At 39.1% G+C, this 17,007-nt stretch overlaps 1 protein-coding gene, 1 non-coding gene and 1 pseudogene across 2 annotated transcripts in view; 2 read left to right on the forward strand and 1 right to left on the reverse strand.

Moving 5' to 3' along the window:
* MCF2 (MCF.2 cell line derived transforming sequence) overlaps nt 1–17,007 on the forward strand; it is a 71,915-nt gene that overhangs the window by 23,580 nt on the left and 31,328 nt on the right. Inside the window, 11 exon segments of the mRNA XM_089904049.1 lie at nt 158–291; nt 598–712; nt 3,623–3,742; nt 5,499–5,690; nt 7,503–7,694; nt 8,987–9,158; nt 10,667–10,714; nt 13,517–13,554; nt 14,826–14,914; nt 16,140–16,206; nt 16,843–16,958. Of these exon segments, the coding sequence (XP_089760175.1) occupies nt 158–291; nt 598–712; nt 3,623–3,742; nt 5,499–5,690; nt 7,503–7,694; nt 8,987–9,158; nt 10,667–10,714; nt 13,517–13,554; nt 14,826–14,914; nt 16,140–16,206; nt 16,843–16,958 (1,283 nt within the window).
* TRNAA-UGC (transfer RNA alanine (anticodon UGC)) lies at nt 7,991–8,063 on the reverse strand. Its single transcript has one exon. It is a non-coding gene; the product is annotated as a tRNA-Ala (tRNA).
* On the forward strand, nt 15,734–15,860 carry LOC115803315 (U4 spliceosomal RNA; annotated as a pseudogene).

Consider the following 17,007-nt stretch of genomic DNA (forward strand, 5'->3'; position numbering starts at 1 on the left):
GTAATGAGGTATTCCTTGATTTTTCACTTATGAAAGCAAAGGCCGTTCTAGAACTGCTGTTTCTATTCTGCATGCTGTTGCTGTATGCTTCCTTTTCCCCAGGTCATTCAGAATAGGTTCCCAGCAGGCTGATTCATCCTATTTTGCCTTTGTACAGAAGGATATTACAGCTGTAACCAAAGAAGGAAAAATCCTGCTAACAAATCTGGAAGTGCCTGATGCCCAAGATGCCGTGAGTTCAAGACTTGAAAATCATCAGCAAATTTGTGGTGACTGGCAAACTATTAATAAGTGAGTAGTACTCTTTTGGGTTTAGGGTTACTTATTTTATACCTTTGAAAGGGAATTATACATTTTTGCTGCTACCTGTTAAGTGTGAAAGTATTCCTGGACCTCTGGGAATCTGAGAACTCCTTCCTGAGATGTTTCACGGAGCTTAGTTTGCTCAGAGAGGAGGTTCTGTGCACACTGATGGTCTCTACCTGGACCAGATGTCATGGGCTGTGACTTTGCCTATAATTCTTAACATCCAGACCACGTTTATCTGCATACCTGCAACACAAATCGTTGTTTTAATTATGACTTTGCTTTGTTAAGGTTGCTCACTCAAGTACATGATATGGAAATAGCTTTTGATGGATTTTGGGAAAAACACCAGCTAAAAATGGAGCAATATCTGCAGCTCTGGAAGTTTGAGCAGGATTTTCAAGAGGTCAGTTAAAACTTCCCTTGATACGGTGTTTCTCATTATGCTGGAGGTTCTTACTCCTTGATCATCAGAAACAGTCTTGCAAGGTGCCCATTTATACCCCCAGAGAGGTGAAAAGAGGCAAGTGTGAGTGAACCTTGACTTAGAATGAAGAAAACAGCTTCGAAAATGCCAAGACACCTACTTCTCTGGCTTAAACTCATTTCTTATGAGAAAGCACTTAAGTCCTAACACAGATGACAGGGATAAAGTTGCTATCTACACTGATGTTTGATATTCAAATTTATTTTAGATACAAAATGCTTTTGGACTATGGGATAACTTTCCAAGGAAATAATACCAACTTCCTTCATGATTTTTTTTTTTTTCCGGTACGCGGGCCTCTCACTGTTGTGGCCTCTCCCGTTGCGGAGCACAGGCTCCGGATGTGCAGGCTCAGCGGCCATGGCTCACAGGCCTAGCCGCTCCGTGGCATGTGGGATCTTCCCGGACCGGGGCACGAACCCGTGTCCCCTGGATTGGCAGGCGGACTCTCAACCACTGCGCCACTAGGGAAGCCCCTTCATGATTTTTTAAATACCATATATCTATGCTGACCATATTTAATATAATCTAACGAAACATTTTTTTCTGATCCAGCAATTTATTTTCTGTGAAAAGCCTGATGGATGAAATTAAATCATGTTTAATTATACATTATTTAAAAGGTTATAAGTATATTCTAGTTCCATCCTTCTGAAAAATCCATCCCATATGGATTTATTTTCTTCTTTTCTTTAATGGTCAGCATCCAAGCTTCTCCCAGTCTCTGTCATAGTATTTTCCCACGGATCCAAGGAAAACTCACTTCTCTCTCTTGCACGTGGTCAGCTTGTTTCTACCCATGAGTGGCTGACTCGTCTGACAGAATCAGTTGGGGGAGGGGCACTGCGTTCTGAACCCAAGGCTCAGTTACTACCAGCCTTTTCCCTCCAGTGATTCAGATTTTGAAGTGCCGTGCTCTCCGTGAAACCTTTCTTAAAGAGAGAATAGGTCAAATTGCTCTTGGGCCTTCCAGATTATTTGTGTCGGTCCCTCCTCCCCAACCACACACATGCAAAAACAACACTTTTCCTGAATAGACCCATTGCGCCTCTACTTATATGTTAATTTGCCTCCAGGTTAAATTCTTGCCCTGTGGTTATAGTCTGTTTCATGAAGTCATTGTTGCCTCCGATTGGTATTGCTGTTGTTTGTCTTGGATTGTAATCTCACTGACACGATCTGTCTCTCGTAGTGGGTTCTGGCTATTTAGGAATTAACTAAATAAAGGCTTAATTGGCAATTCAAACTTACAAGAAAAAATTGAATATTCTCAAACTTCAGATAACGTACAGAATAGGAATATTTTCTTGCATAATCACAGTACAGCGATCAAATTTTGTACATTTACGAATAACGCAATAGTTTTCTAATTATCTGCCATCAGTATTCCGATTTTGTCAATTGACTCAATCATGCCATTTATATCATTTTCCCCCCTCAGCACAGGATCCAGTCTAGAGAGTCGGGTATTGCATTAAGTTGTCATGTGTCTTTAGTCTCCTTTAATCTATAACATTTCCATAGCCTTTCTTTGTCTTTTATGACACTGACATTTCGGAAAAATACAGTCATTTTTAAAATAAAATATTCACCATTTTGAGTTTGTCTGACATTGTCTCATGATCAGATTAATCTCCGCATGACCAGCAAGAACACTGCATAAGTGATGTTTCCTTTGGAGGGTATCACATCTGCAGGTAGATGAGGTCCATCTGCCCCTCATTGTTGGTAGGGGTTTTGATCACCCTGTCAGAGTGTTGTTGAATTTCTCCAGAGTATAGTTACTTTTCTCCCTCTTGCAACTAGTAGACAATATGTGGGGAGAAAATTTAAAGCCATGCAAATACCTTGTTCCTCATCAAAAATTCCCCATCCAGTTTAGCATCAATTGATGATTCTTGCTTCAAAGTATGATGGTTGTGAAATGCTGATCTTCATATCTCAGTGTAGATATGTCATGGAGTTGTAACTGTTTCAGGCCCACCAATAGGAACAAGAGTACAAATCATTTTCAAGAAGCTAGAAAATTGTCTATCAAGAATACTGTCTGGGGGAGTTCCCTAGCATTCCAGTGGTTAGGACTCTGCGCTCTCACAGCTGAGGGCCCGGGTTCAATCCCTGGTTGGGGAACAAAGGTCCCACAAGCTGTGCAGTGTGGCCAAATAAATACATAAATGAAGGGGGGTTTAAAAAAAAAAAAGAATGCTGTTTGGTGTTTATCTATTTATTGGGCTCATGGCTTCCTAGTTTTTAATTCATTACTGTTCTTAACTGTTTTGGTGTTTCCACCTGGCTGCTGTGTCCTTGTGACATGTCCAAACATTTTGATCACTTCTTTACTTCCTGGCATAAAGAGATGTTCCAAACTAATCTTATTCCTACTCTGCTTCAGCCCCGGAACCAGCCAATTTCCTGCAAAGCCCCACTTTCTTTTTCTGGGAAATGATATTAAAGACCAAGATCTGGGTGCTAGGTGTGCTCATTGCTACTGAAGGGTCTTTGTTTCTAGAACCATTCACCATAGAGCTAGGGAATATATATGCATGTATATACACGTATATATACTTCCATACCTGTCCATATACACATGCCCTTACATGTACATAGTGATCTTTTATAAATCATCAGTACACACTGATGTCTAGCAGGTTAAATTTTAACAGATAAAATTGATTTCTGTGAATAAAATAACTGAAGACATTTTCCATATGTGCGATTTTTCCATATTGATGTTCTTAATTACTACCATTTACTACAAAACTTGATTATTAAGGGAAAATGCTTAATAATTTATACGCTTTTAAGACTTTTTCTCCCCCTTATTTTTAGCTCGTGAGTGAAGCTGAACTTCTTTTAAACCAACAAGCAGAGTTGGCAGATGTAACAGGGAATATAGCTCAAGTAAAACAAAAAATTAAAAAGTTGGAAAACTTAGATGAAAATTCTCAGGTAAGATTACATTTTAGATGTTCTCTATATTTATGGGGTATAATAGTCACATTTTGATGTTTTTTAGTAATATAAACCCTTATTATGATTAATCTCTCATAGCAACAATCTGTATAATTGGTTCAGTAATATTGGTCTATATTCTGTTTTGTTCAATGTGGGCCTGAGTTGACTCTGCAGTTATGTTATGTAGTTGTAACTGTTGCAGGCCCACCAATAGGAACAAGAGCATAAATCATTTTGAAGAAGCTAGAAAATTGTCTATCAAGAATGCTATTTGCGGGCTTCCCTGGTGGTGCAGTGGTTGAGAGTCTGCCTGCCGATGCAGGGGACATGGGTTCGTGCCCCGGTCCGGGAAGATCCCACATGCCACGGAGCGGTTGGGCCCGTGAGTCATGGCCGCGGAGCCCGCGCGTCCGGAGCCTGTGCTCTGCAACGGGAGAGGCCACAGCAGTGAGAGGCCCGTGTACCGCAAAAAAAAAAAAAAAAAGAATGCTATTTGGTATTTGAAAATGATGGAAACATAACAACATAATTCCTTAAATAACCATCATTTGATATATGCAGTTGAACCAAACATAAATTCATACAGATAGATCTACTTAGCCTTACCAGTTGTCCTCATCTATACATTGGGGATGTAATGACCTACTTTTCAGAGTGATTGTGAGGATTTATTTAGATGCTGTAGATAAAACACTTAGCACAGTACCTGGGATATATGGATATATAGTAAGTACCCACAAGAGCCAGCTATCATTGTTCTGCTGGTCTTAAAGCTTGGACTCATGGCTTTAATACTCAGCACATTCTAGCTTTGCTCTCCTGTCTCGTATGTGAGAGTAAGGCCCTTGTTTTTAGGGTGTGTTCTCAGCAAACAAATAGATTTATGGGTGTACCACAAGCATCTAAAAACCAAAATTGAGAGGCAGCAGTTGTGGTGCCTAGTTCTGAAATTGTGCTTGTAGATCTTTGTGATCATGGGGCAACTTACAAATCTTTATGGTATAGGAGAAAGAGAAGGCAAACTGGCTTGCAAACTAGGGAGCTTTGAATTTTTTGTTTGGCTTTGTTTTGTTTGTTTTCATTTTGTTTTGTTTTGTTTTGAATAATTTTTAGTTTTAATTGTGGTAAAAGACACACAACATAAAATTTACCATCTTCACCATTTTGAAGTGTACAGTTCATTGAGTGTATTCACGTTGTTGTATAACAGATCTCCAGAACTTTTTCATCTTGCACTATACTGGGTGGGGCTGGGGGACGGTCAGTAGTTGATAGAGCAGAGACTAGGCTGCTGAGATCCCTTTTGACAGGGAAACCCTGTGACGGTCACTTCATGTGTGTAAAGTACTCAGGTAGATGCTGACTAGACCTAATGGGTTTTCCAAGACTGAAGTGATATGAAATCCCTTAGCTTTCACTTGGCTTTTGTGTACCTCATTTGATATATGCGGTTCTGTTCTAAATCTGTACATACCAAGAGGAACAAATCTAATCCACATTCTGGGCAGGCTGGTTAATTTTCTGTTTCTGTGACCAGAAGTGCATGAGCTTCTGATGACATCACTGCCATAGCTAGTGACTGTAACTGGAGGCTTTTTTTGCAGCCAGCAGAAGTATGACAACAAACTGTATATTTGGCAATATATGTCTCTGGTTCGACCATTTATGCTTGTTTAATTGCATTCTTTTCTCCCCCTCTATTCAGAAAGAGATCATGCAGTTTTTGTTTCCGTTCTTTCTTAAAAATCAGGACCTGTTAGCAAAGGCCCAGTTCGTGATACTACATGGACACAGGCTCGCAGCAAGTCACCATTACGCCCTGGATTTGATCTGCCAGAGGTGCAATGAGCTACGTTACCTTTCTGATATTTTGGTGAATGAGATCAAAACCAAACGGATACAGCTCAGCAGGACCTTTAAAATGCATAAAATCCTACAGCAGGTAGTGTCATGGGACATGGTGCATTTCTGAAAGAGAAGATACTTTTTTTTTCCCCGGGTCCTTCTCAGAGGCTATGGGGCTAAGGTCTGGTATAGCTTTGGAATTAAATTTGTAGGAAGTCTGAAGGACTGAGTTTGATTATGCTTGTTTACTCCGTCTACTTTGCAGTATTCAGAGCAGGTCCAGTATTGTACGAATTTTGGCCTCTGTTCTGAATATTGACGTGGTGGTGGCAGTGGCTTCCTCTCTATTTTGGGTCCAGCTCTGTAGCCTCTGCCCTGGCGATAGTTTGCAATCAGAACACTTAAAAAAGCCCTGGGGGCATTTTGCTAAAGCCTGACACTCATTCCACATTTCATAGTTACAGCAATAACAAATTAAACAGTGATTGGAAACTATTCCTCCATGGCTTGTGGGTCTGACCCCTTTGTTGATTAGGCGGTGAAGAGAAGTTGTGATCATGGCAGTGGAATGTAAAATAGGGGTATCACTTATAGGCATCGGATCTGAATGTGAGCATTCTAATCTGTACATCTCCTTCTCTGGCAAGGAAACTTTTATCCTTGTCCTTGGCAATCATTATGCATTTATATTACACTTGATATTTTGCGAGGAGTTTCATATTTCAATTATTGATTTTGGGAAAATAACGTGCAGCTGAAGTGCTGGTGTTGAGAGAATGGTCAGACACCTGCTGCAGAATGAATTCCTCATTACGAAATGAGTGCAGCACTTCCCATACTTGGCTGGGTGTCAGAAATACCTGTGGAGACACAGAGACTTGTGGTTGCCAAGGCGGAGGGGGGGGTGAGGGAGGGATGGAGTGGAAGTTTCAGATTAGCAGATGCAAACTATTACATATAGGATGGATAAACAACAAGCCCCTACTGTATAGCACAGGGAACTATATTCAATATCCTGTAATAAACCATAATGGAAAAGAATATGAAAAAGAATGTATGTATATGTATAACTGAATCACATTGCTGTACAGCAGAAATTAACACAACATTGTAAATCAACTATACTTCAATTAAAAAGAAAGAAGAGGGGGGCTTCCCGGGTGGCGCAGTGGTTGAGAGTCCGCCTGCCGATGCAGGGGACGCGGGTTCGTGCCCCGGTTCGGGAAGATCCCACATGCCGCAGAGCGGCTGGGCCCGTGAGCCATGGCCGCTGAGCCTGCGCGTCCGGAGCCTGTGCTCCGCAACGGGAGAGGCCACACACAGTGAGAGGCCCGCGTACCAAAAAAAAAATAAAATAAAATAAAAGGAAGGGACTTTACAGTGGTTAAGAATCCGCCTGCCAATGCAGGGGACACAGGTTCGAGCCCTGGTCCGGGAAGATCCCACATGCCGCAGAGCAACTAAGCCTGTGCACCACAACTTCTGAGCCCGCGTGCCACAACTACTGAAGCCCACGCGCCTAGAGGCCGTGCTGTGCAACAAGAGAAGCCACTGCAATGAGAAACCCACGCACTGTAACGAAAAAGAGCAGCCCCCACTCACTGCAACCAGAGGAAGCCCGTGCACAGCAATGAAGACAACACAGACAAAAATAAACAAATAAATAAATAAATTTTAAAAAAAGAGTACCTGTGGAATGCTGTAAAAATATAAATGCCTGGCTTACAGCCCAGAGCTACTGAATCAGAATTTCTGGGGGTAGAAACCGGATATCTTTTTTTTTTTTTTAACAGCTCTGAAAACAACTCTGATTCACAGAAGCCAGAGCTGATAAACACTCTCCTAAGGGACAAACATATTTCTTCTTTATTCATTCATGGTTTGTGCATGTGTGTGATTTGCTCACCAGGCTCACCAGTGCTGTGAAGAAGGAGAGTGCCTTCTGGCTAATCAAGAAATAAATAAGTTTCAGTCTAAAAAAGATGCTCAGAAAGCCCTCCAGGACATCGAAAATTTTCTTGAAATGGCTCTACCCTTTATAAATTATGATCCTGAAACCCTGCAGTATGAATTTGATGTGGTTTTATCCCCTGAACTCAAGGTAAGAGGCTTTTGGGGGCAAGTAAACAAACTTTAAAAAACTATAATTGCATTAGTGTTGATAAGAGTTTTACTGCTTCACAGGTAACTTTGTATCACGTTGCAATTACACAGTTCTCTTAAGGATTAGGGGTTGTATCAGAGCCACTGTTAGGCGTCAAAGAATCCAAAGGCTTATGTTTGCCTTATAATGAAGAGTAATTTCCTTTCTGAGCTCTGACTGCAGTATTTTTAATTTTTTAATTTATTGTTTATTTTTATTTTTTTGGCCACACCGCGCGGCACGTAGGATCTTAGTTCCCCGACCAGGGATCGAACCCGTGCCCCCTGCAGTGCAAGCGCAGAGTCTTAACCACTGGACCACCAGGGAAGTCCCATGACTGCCTTATTTTTCAACTCTTTTCACATACTAGGAGCTCTCACATACATTTTCTTGTGCATCCTTGGACTAAGGCCCAAAACTGTCCTAGAATATTGGACCCATATCAAGAACACTCTACCCAAAACGTCTTTCCTTTGTGCTGCAGTGACTACCAGCAGATGCTCTGGGGACACAGATCTGGCTTTCCTACTCAGTTTGAGGATGAAGAGATGAGGGAAGGATCTGTGTCTTCTTGGGGAAGGGGGAGCAGCAGAGGCTGGTGTTGGCAGGGGAGAGAGCTATAGGTTAGTTCAGCACCACCCTGTTGCAGCTGCCGTGAAGCCCTGTCTCCACATTGTAGATAAGAGGATTTGTGATGCTATTTGCTGCTAAAATGTCTCATTGACCCTTAAGTTTGGAGCAGTATCTAAATCCATTCTTAGCTGCAGATCTGAGGGGAATACTCCAGAAGATCAGAAACATGGCGATAACCAAGTGATTCTCTAGCTGCCTCAAATCATCAGTGGCTCTGAGGAACCTTTTACAACATGGTGAACTATAGAATGTCCTGCAGGCTAAAATATAACAAACTACCGTGATAACGCTTAACCTGGTGGCTTTCTCGTACCAAACACGCCTTCTTTTCAGGCCTTGATCCCCTTTCACCCAATGAAGGGTAAATCACTTTACGCAGTGACCTATTTCATGACTGCTTGATAAATTTCTTCTTCAAGTTGTTTTGGCTGAGACCTTCTGGTTTTATAACCATATGAAATAATGCATTAATCTGTTTCCCATTACTTTCCTAAATTTCTAGTTATATATTAAACTCTATATTAATTTTTTATCTGTCTGAGTCTGAGAAATGTAATAGGATTTGTAATGACCCCCATTTCAGAAACTATTTCATAGAATTCTTATGCAACCTGCAGGTTCAAATGCAGACCATACAACTCAAGCTTGAAAACATCCGAAGTTTATTTGAGAACCAACAAGCCGGTTTCAGAAACCTGACTGATAAGCACGTGAGGCCAATTCCATTTGTAGTACCTGCTTCTGACAGTTTGATCAGATCTAGAGAACCATTTTTTTCACCTAAACAAGGTAGAGTATCTTACATTCCCCTTTTCTATCTCTTCTTTCCCTGCTATTGTTTACTTTGTTACTCTTGATGTAAATACTGAACTCATTCTTCAGTCCCGAGAAACTGAAATTTTATTTTTAGCGTCCTTGGTCATGTACAAATTATATTGCACAAGACAGGAGTTGTGATAGAGATTATCGTACAATAATTAAACATAGTAGTAGTATAGTATAGTACAGGATGATGCACATCTGGACTGAATTGCCCAGTCTTGCAATGAATATGAACATTGTACTAGCATCAAACTCACCCTTTTCTTCAGCAGGTAGAGGAACGTATATGAAACTGGTATATACACGCATGTATTTACCACTTCTTGGAATAAACTATTACTTGGTTCTTATAAGCTTCTAGTAAGTGAATGATAAGATAGATAGATAGATAATCGAATGAATTGCCTTTTCTAAATAGGCACAGGTAAATTGAGTAGTTTCACTGGTAATTAACTGTTACAAAGTTCATTTACTCGTTTTAATCTTTGTAGACTAGTGTTAAACATGTAATATCCATTTCTGTTTTCTACGTTCTATGGGATAAAAAGAATTATCCTCACTGTGATGTTGAGCTACTTTGGAAATAAGATGACTATTGCCCCAAGGTTTTTCTTGAGCTGCCTCTGGGGCCTCTTAGGGGAAAGAAATTTGGCCTTTGGGGCCCTAAGTTAGTTGAGTGGGTGAACATGGGACTAAATTCGGTCTCTTTGATCTGAGAGAATCAGAGGCTTCATTAATGATGGGAACTGCTTTGAAAAATCAGAGAAAGCCTGAGCCAGGCATAATGAATATAAAAATCCAGCTCAGCCCCAGCATGGATCAGATTAAAACGAGGTGATGAAAGCAGATAACTAGGCTAAGATGATGAAAGTTATATAGTTAATAGTTATTAAATATAAAAATATACTCACAAGTAAAACCATGAACAATGCCATAAATAAATTATACTAAGAAGATACTGGGAAAAAGAATAAAAAGAACAAACAACCAATAGGGGATAAAAACCAATAGCTATGAGAATAAAAATAGAGTAGGTTGATATTCCTGAACAGAAGACAGAGCTCAGATTTCTGGCTCCATTCATGGGTTATGTGACCTTGGGCAGTTCACTTAACCTCCTTTGTTGGTTTTGCCTTGGTTTCCTTGTCTGTAAAATAGGAACAATAATACCTACTTATTTCAAAGTGTTGTGAAGACAAAGTGGAAAAAAATTGTAGAATATAAAAAAATACTCAATAAACTAGACTATTCTTTCCCTTATGACTAAGGCCTCTTGCTTTATGGTCTTCTAAAAGCTCAACTCCTCTGAAGGCGTTCCGAAAGCGGCATGCCTCAGGTTGAGGAACAGAGCTCTGAGAAGACTGCCTAAGACCCACTCAAGGCCTTAGTCACTAAAAGTACATTTTGTTTTGTGTTGTTTCATTTTTTTTCTTTCTGATATTCTTATTTAATGGCGTTACACTTTCTTTCTGCAGTGGGAGTTGGATACTCTTTCTTTCAAGCATGTAAACTTTTTTCAAAAGGTACCCATCTTTATTACTTTTCATCAGTACATTTTCTGAGTTTGTGTACGTGTGAAAAACCAGTTTGGCATCTAAAACCAGCAGCAATTCATTCTTGCATTCTGCCTAGGATTAACTTTCTCCTTTTTTTCATAATAAGCATATCCATTATTCTCTCAGTACTAAACTTACCTTGGAAAATAACTATATAAAAAGTAGGTTATTCCCTTTCATCAAGTGACCACTCATAAGACGAAAACAATTGGCCATGTTAAAATAAATCAAGCTTGCTTTCATTGTAGGGACTCTCTGTCACCCAGAATAAAACTATTTGTTGGGAGTAGCTTGAATTTGCCTCGGTTTAGAACTGCCTAATGTATTTATAAGGAAGAAGGCAGCTTACTGAATAAATGACATGGATGGATAAATGATTTTATCTGTTATCCATCATGGTTTCTAAATTAAATCAGAGCATTATTTATGCTACAAACACTGTTCATTTTACCTAATTGGTCTGTGAGTAGTGGGGATTCTGACAATCAGTTCCAAATAATTCTTCAAGACTTTTAATTGCTAAGCCAAATATATAAGATTTGGTTAAAAAAAAAAAAAAGATTTGGTCAAATCAAGGCATAAATGTTAATTTTTTATAAAATAAGTCAAACTGTTTTTTTGTTGTTTTTGTTTGTTTATTTTCATTAATTTGCATCAAATAGAATCTTGTATCTAACACAGTGTCTGGCACCTAGCAGGATGTAGTAACTATTTGCTGAATTAACATTTCATACAGAGGGAAGTTATGGAAGAACATTGTGTGCGAGGGGTAAGATGTGGTTTGAGCTCCCAAATCTGTAGCTCTAGTCTAGATCTTTCTCCTGAACTTCAGAGTCTGCGTTTCCAATTTGCCTCCTTGAATTTCCTACCGGCAGCTCAGTCTCAGCGAACCCCAAAACTGATGCCATTTCTCCTGCTCCCCTTTCTCACTCATTCCTGACCTCTAATCAGTCCAAAAAACCCACTTGTTTCCATCCGCCCTGCTAGCCCCCACTGCCACTTCCGGAATCCAGCCTAACAACCATCTGTTGCCTTGGCAACTACAACAGTCTCCCTGTTTCCCACTTTCTTTTCTTAAATGCCCCTAGTTGTCTTGCCTTTTGGACTTTACACCTACTGTTCTCTCCTACTCCGCCATCAGATTTCCTATCTCTAGGCCTCTTCCTTCAGGTAAGCTTTTCCTTCCTGCCTCTCCTCCTCCCCTGCACCCCAGTTCGGTCAGGTGTTCATGCCATGGCATAACAAGCCCCTCTTCATTTCTTCTCAGCTTTAGCGTCGTTGCCTGTTTCCTGTCTCTCTTGCTAGACTGTAAGCTCTGTCAGAGCAGGGACTGTGTGCAGTTCACGTTTGTATGCCCAGCACCAGACACAAAGCTTAGCAGAGAGTATAGGTGCTTAAGAATTATATATATATATATATATATTATATATATATTATATATATTATATATATATATATATATATACAGTCATATTGTTAAAAGAATGAATACATCTACCTTGCTTTTCAGAAAAAGATGCATTCTTCATAAGTTGTGTATATATTCCTTTTTCATCTCTTAATGTATTTGCAAAGAATTAATTAGTACAGCCAATAAGTAAAGCTCCCTAAGTTTCCTTTAAAAGTATCTTTGGATGTCTGTATATCAAGTTTCTTTAAAGTGATGGGTATCAGTATTTATTGAGAAATTGATTTTATATGGTAATTGCCACTAAGTCTAATTTATATTTATCTATTTACATATATATCGTGTAAAGGTAAATATTCCCATATAGAATATATTTTTAAGTAAATGAAAGTGAAGGATAAGATTTAGAGAACTTAACAACAGAGTCTTTCCCTGAGTGGGCCTTGTCATGGCTCCCACCGAAGAGGAAAGGACAAAAAGTCTATTCCTTCCAGCAGCCCTGAGAATTAGGAGCCTAAACGGCCTTGTCTTTTTTTTTTTTTGCGGTACGCGGGCCTCTCACTGTTGTGGCCTCTCCCGTTGCGGAGCACAGGCTCCGGACGCGCAGGCTCAGCGGCCATGGCTCACGGGCCCAGCCGCTCCGTGGCATGTGGGATCTTCCCGGACCGGGGCATGAACCCGTGTCCCCTGAATCGGCAGGCGGACTCTCAACCACTGCGCCACCAGGGAAGCCCAGAAATGTTGTTTTATATAGTGGTTAGAAACACGGATTCTGATAGTAGACTTTATGGATTTGGGTACCACTTTTGCTTCTTGGACAAGATATTAAGCTTAGTCACCTATAAAATGGGGATAGAAGTAGTACTTATTGCTTAGGGTCGATTTGAGGGTTAAAGAAGAAAATGCACGTGTAGGGCTTAGAATAGTGCCTGGCATGTAGTAAGTGCCAAATAAATGTCAGAGGCTATAATTGTTAGTTAAATTGAGATTTTTTCCCGAAATTCTTTTTGATTCAGTTAATCAGTGAGCTACCATGTGATTAAATGCTTATGTTATCAGAATGAACACTAAACCTGCGAATAATCATGGGTACTAACACCTAGCTTCGTGCTTGCTCGGCAATCCAGCAAATGTTTGATGAATGAGAGAATGGGTGAATACATAGCAAATCGTGCTCTGTAAGAAGTTGAAATCATATAGATAAGTCTAACTAAATCATCTGTTATGTATAGTGTGATTTAAAAATACTAACATAAACATGATGGAACATTAATGTCTCTGTAACACACATGCACGTATTTTTATGAAAAGTGTTGATTTTAATTCTCGTTTGAAATTCTTCTTTCATATTTCTCTACCAGGGAGGAAGACTTGGAGACAAAATCAGAGCAACATAAAAGTAAATATCATTAATTAATTCAAAGTTGGCCTTATTGCTGTAGTTGCAGAATTGGGATAGGGACTAAAACCATATTTTTTCATTCACTAAACCAATATTGTGCATTTGAAAGCCAATTTCATCGAAAAGAAAAAGCTGCTGTTGCATTGTGTCTAATTGCAGTACTGGCGTAGCCCCAGATATATGAGCAGTTTCTCAGGTCTTGGCTCAAGTTCAGAATAATTGCTGTAGAACATCTCACATAAGTTCCAGCTTCTCATTCCTGCCCCCACCTCAATTCACCTAAACAATTGTTGCATCTTCTTACAAAAGGAGATTTCTTTCCTAAGTGATTCCAGTCCTGCAAGTACGAAACATGGACAAAGGACAGATTCTAATGGACCATCCCCTTGCCTCAAAACAGACATCTATCCATTTCTTGATAGATTTAAGATTCCTTCTCAGTTAGCCATGATATTCTGGTATCTGCAGAGAGTAGCCTCCTCAAAACTGCAGCACCCTACGTTTTCTTTGTGTGTTCTTTTTTAAAAATAATTAATTAATTAATTTGGGGCTGCATTGGGTCTTCGTTGCTGTGCGCGGGCTTTCTCTAGTTGCGGCGAGCGGGGGCTACTCGTTGTTGCGGTGTGAAGGCTTCTCATTGCAGTGGCTTCTCTTGCTGCAGAGCACGGGCTCTAGGCGCGCCAGCTTCAGTAGTTGCAGCACGTGGGCTCAGTAGTTGTGGCTCACGGGCTCTAGAGTGCAGGCTCAGTAGCTGTGGCATGCGGGCTTAGTTGCTCCGAGGCATGTGGGACCTTCCCGGACCAGAGATTGAACCCATGTCCCCTGCATTGGCAGGCGGATTCTTAACCACTGCACCACCAGGGAAATCCCGGCATGTGGGATCTTAGTTCCTCAACCAGGGATCGAACCTGTGCCCTCTGCAGTGGAAACACGGAGTCTTAGCCACTGGACCGCCAGGGATGTCCCAGTACAATCAACTTTTTATGAATTAACCTCATTTTTCCGAAGTGCCAAAGAAATGAAACATTACTTAACATATAAAGTAAATGGTAATGAATATCTTAAATCTGTCCTCTTAGGCAACTAAAATAATTTTTTTAACTAGTACATATCAAAGTTATTTCTGAAAAAATCATACTCATAGTGTTACTTTTCAGTTTATCTATACAGTTAGAACGTAGACAGAAGAAAACTTAATTTGAGTTAGAGTTCCATGAAAAAGAACTATACCTACGTAGATGCTAATTTCACTTTTATTTTCATTTCAGATTGAAGTGGTGCATGATTGTCAGGAGAAGAGAAGTTCTGCTCAGTCCTCCAGTTTGGACAATGACAATAGCCTGGATATTTTAAAGAAGTATCTTTTATTTATTAACATACACCCATATATACATCTACCAGTAGGAGGCTCTGATTCAGTGTTCAAGGCCAATGTGCTTAGAATTTTGAGTTCACAGAATGGGGTTCTACTGGATGTGATGAAAAGTACACTAGAGAAGGTGTCAGAAGTCCTGGATTTAGGCCTGGCCAACCTATATTCTGTTTATGTGACTTGAAAATTAACCAGATCTTTTCAGAATCTTAGTCTCCTCTTTTATGAAAGAGGTGAGAGTGAATGGGTCAGTGTTTCAAAAACTACAAAGGATTATGTAGATATACAATGTGGTTTTACAGGTGCTAATAAAAATCATTGTTTTGTTCACTTTTATATTATTATGTTAATATTCCACACATATGAATATTCACATTTTAAACTTTATATCACAGACTTTTGAGTAAGTAACCAGTATTTTGGAGCAAGTTATGTATATAGTCAAAGACTGTTAAATGTTAATTCTTAAAAGTGTAAAAATTTAAAAGAAGCCAAGGATAGAAGTTAAATTAAATGGGTAACTTATATTGGGGAGTGAGGAAATAAATTTTAAATATGATGTCAATTAGAAATCACATTGGAAGGAAAATGTATTTTATTTTAAAAAGACAGTAAAAAAATTACTACAGAAACTTAAGTATGATCTATATTTGAGAAAACCAGTATAATCATGTCTTGGAAAATTTCAGAACATTACTGGGAAAAAAAGGAAAAATTGTGCCTAAAATGCTCATATTATTTTTTTCTGAGCGAGAGAGAGGGAACTATAGCACAGAAACTGTGCTGTTCAGAAAAGTATTCCCAGCTTTTGCGCAGTGGCAGTATCATAGCCAATGAGGTTTATTCGAGGCACGATTATTGCTAATTGAAAAAAGTATTCCCCAGATTTTTAGGAATAGATTTTGTGAATTTTTAGTAAATGATTCTTAAGCTTAGTGAGTTAGAAATAAGATGGGTTTTTTTTCTCTTTAAAAATAACTCCTGAGCCCCGCTCCTCTTTTTTAAAAACAATTTTTAAGAGTCTTGTGCGTAGTACTTACTCTAGAAACCATAGAATTAATTTTATATTTTGATGATAAAACCAAACCATTGGTAGTTCCCCTGCATTATTAGTTTTCATCTTTGACAATTTATAATGATAATAAGTGAAATGTTGCAATACAATTCTAAAGCCATAAAATAACTGACAGATGTGGTCCTTTCATTTTAGCCACGTCCTAAATGAGCTGGTACAGACAGAGAAGGTGTATGTTCGGGAACTATTTGCTGTTTTGTTGGTAAGTGACTCAGATCGTATCTTCCTGTCTTTTAGGAAGTGCTTCGGGCAGACTTCTCTTTTTGTCTCCTTCCTTGATTGTTAAATGTGCATATTCAGGTTCTCCCTCAGCAGTGAGAATTGTGGGTTCAGAATTTGTTACAGAACAGATAAGCTGTTCCCTTAGGAATACAGCAGATTGTTATCATTATTCCCAGGGTGCTCTTTAGAGATTGTGATGTAAAGCATTAAGTTGGGAGAAAAACATTCTCTTGATACAAATGTCATAATATTAATTTGGTCTGAAAAAAACTAAACAATTATTGCCTGTTTAAGGAGAAGTTAATGGCCTGTAATATCATTTTTCATACCTGGTTTCTATTTTGTCTCTATTTTGTTTTCCTATAAGCTACCCTGAAGGCCAAAGAGCTGTCACTTTATTCTACCCATTGAGTAGAAAACCTTGACTTCCTTGTTCTACTATCTAAAATAATAATAATAATAATAGTGGATAACTTTGGGAACTAGAAAATGTTAAAATTTAAACAACTTTACCCATTAATCCCATATATGTTCTGCTATACCTATATCTTTGGTGGCCCAATCAAATGTTGATGTAAATATTTTTAAAATGAATAAATGTATTTATTTTGGGTAGGGCTATAGAGAGGAGATGGATAATCCAGAGATGTTTGACCTTATACCACCTCTCCTGAGAAATAAAAAGGATGTTCTCTTTGGAAATATGGCAGAAATATATGAATTCCATAACAAGTATGTAATTGCTGAATTGAATTTTCTTTTTCGTGATTTTTATTTAAAA

Source organism: Delphinapterus leucas, chromosome X (assembly GCF_059928025.1).
Source record: "Delphinapterus leucas isolate spDelLeu-1000000601 "Yukka" chromosome X, BTC_Dleu_Yukka2, whole genome shotgun sequence".
Classification (NCBI taxonomy): domain Eukaryota; kingdom Metazoa; phylum Chordata; class Mammalia; order Artiodactyla; family Monodontidae; genus Delphinapterus; species Delphinapterus leucas.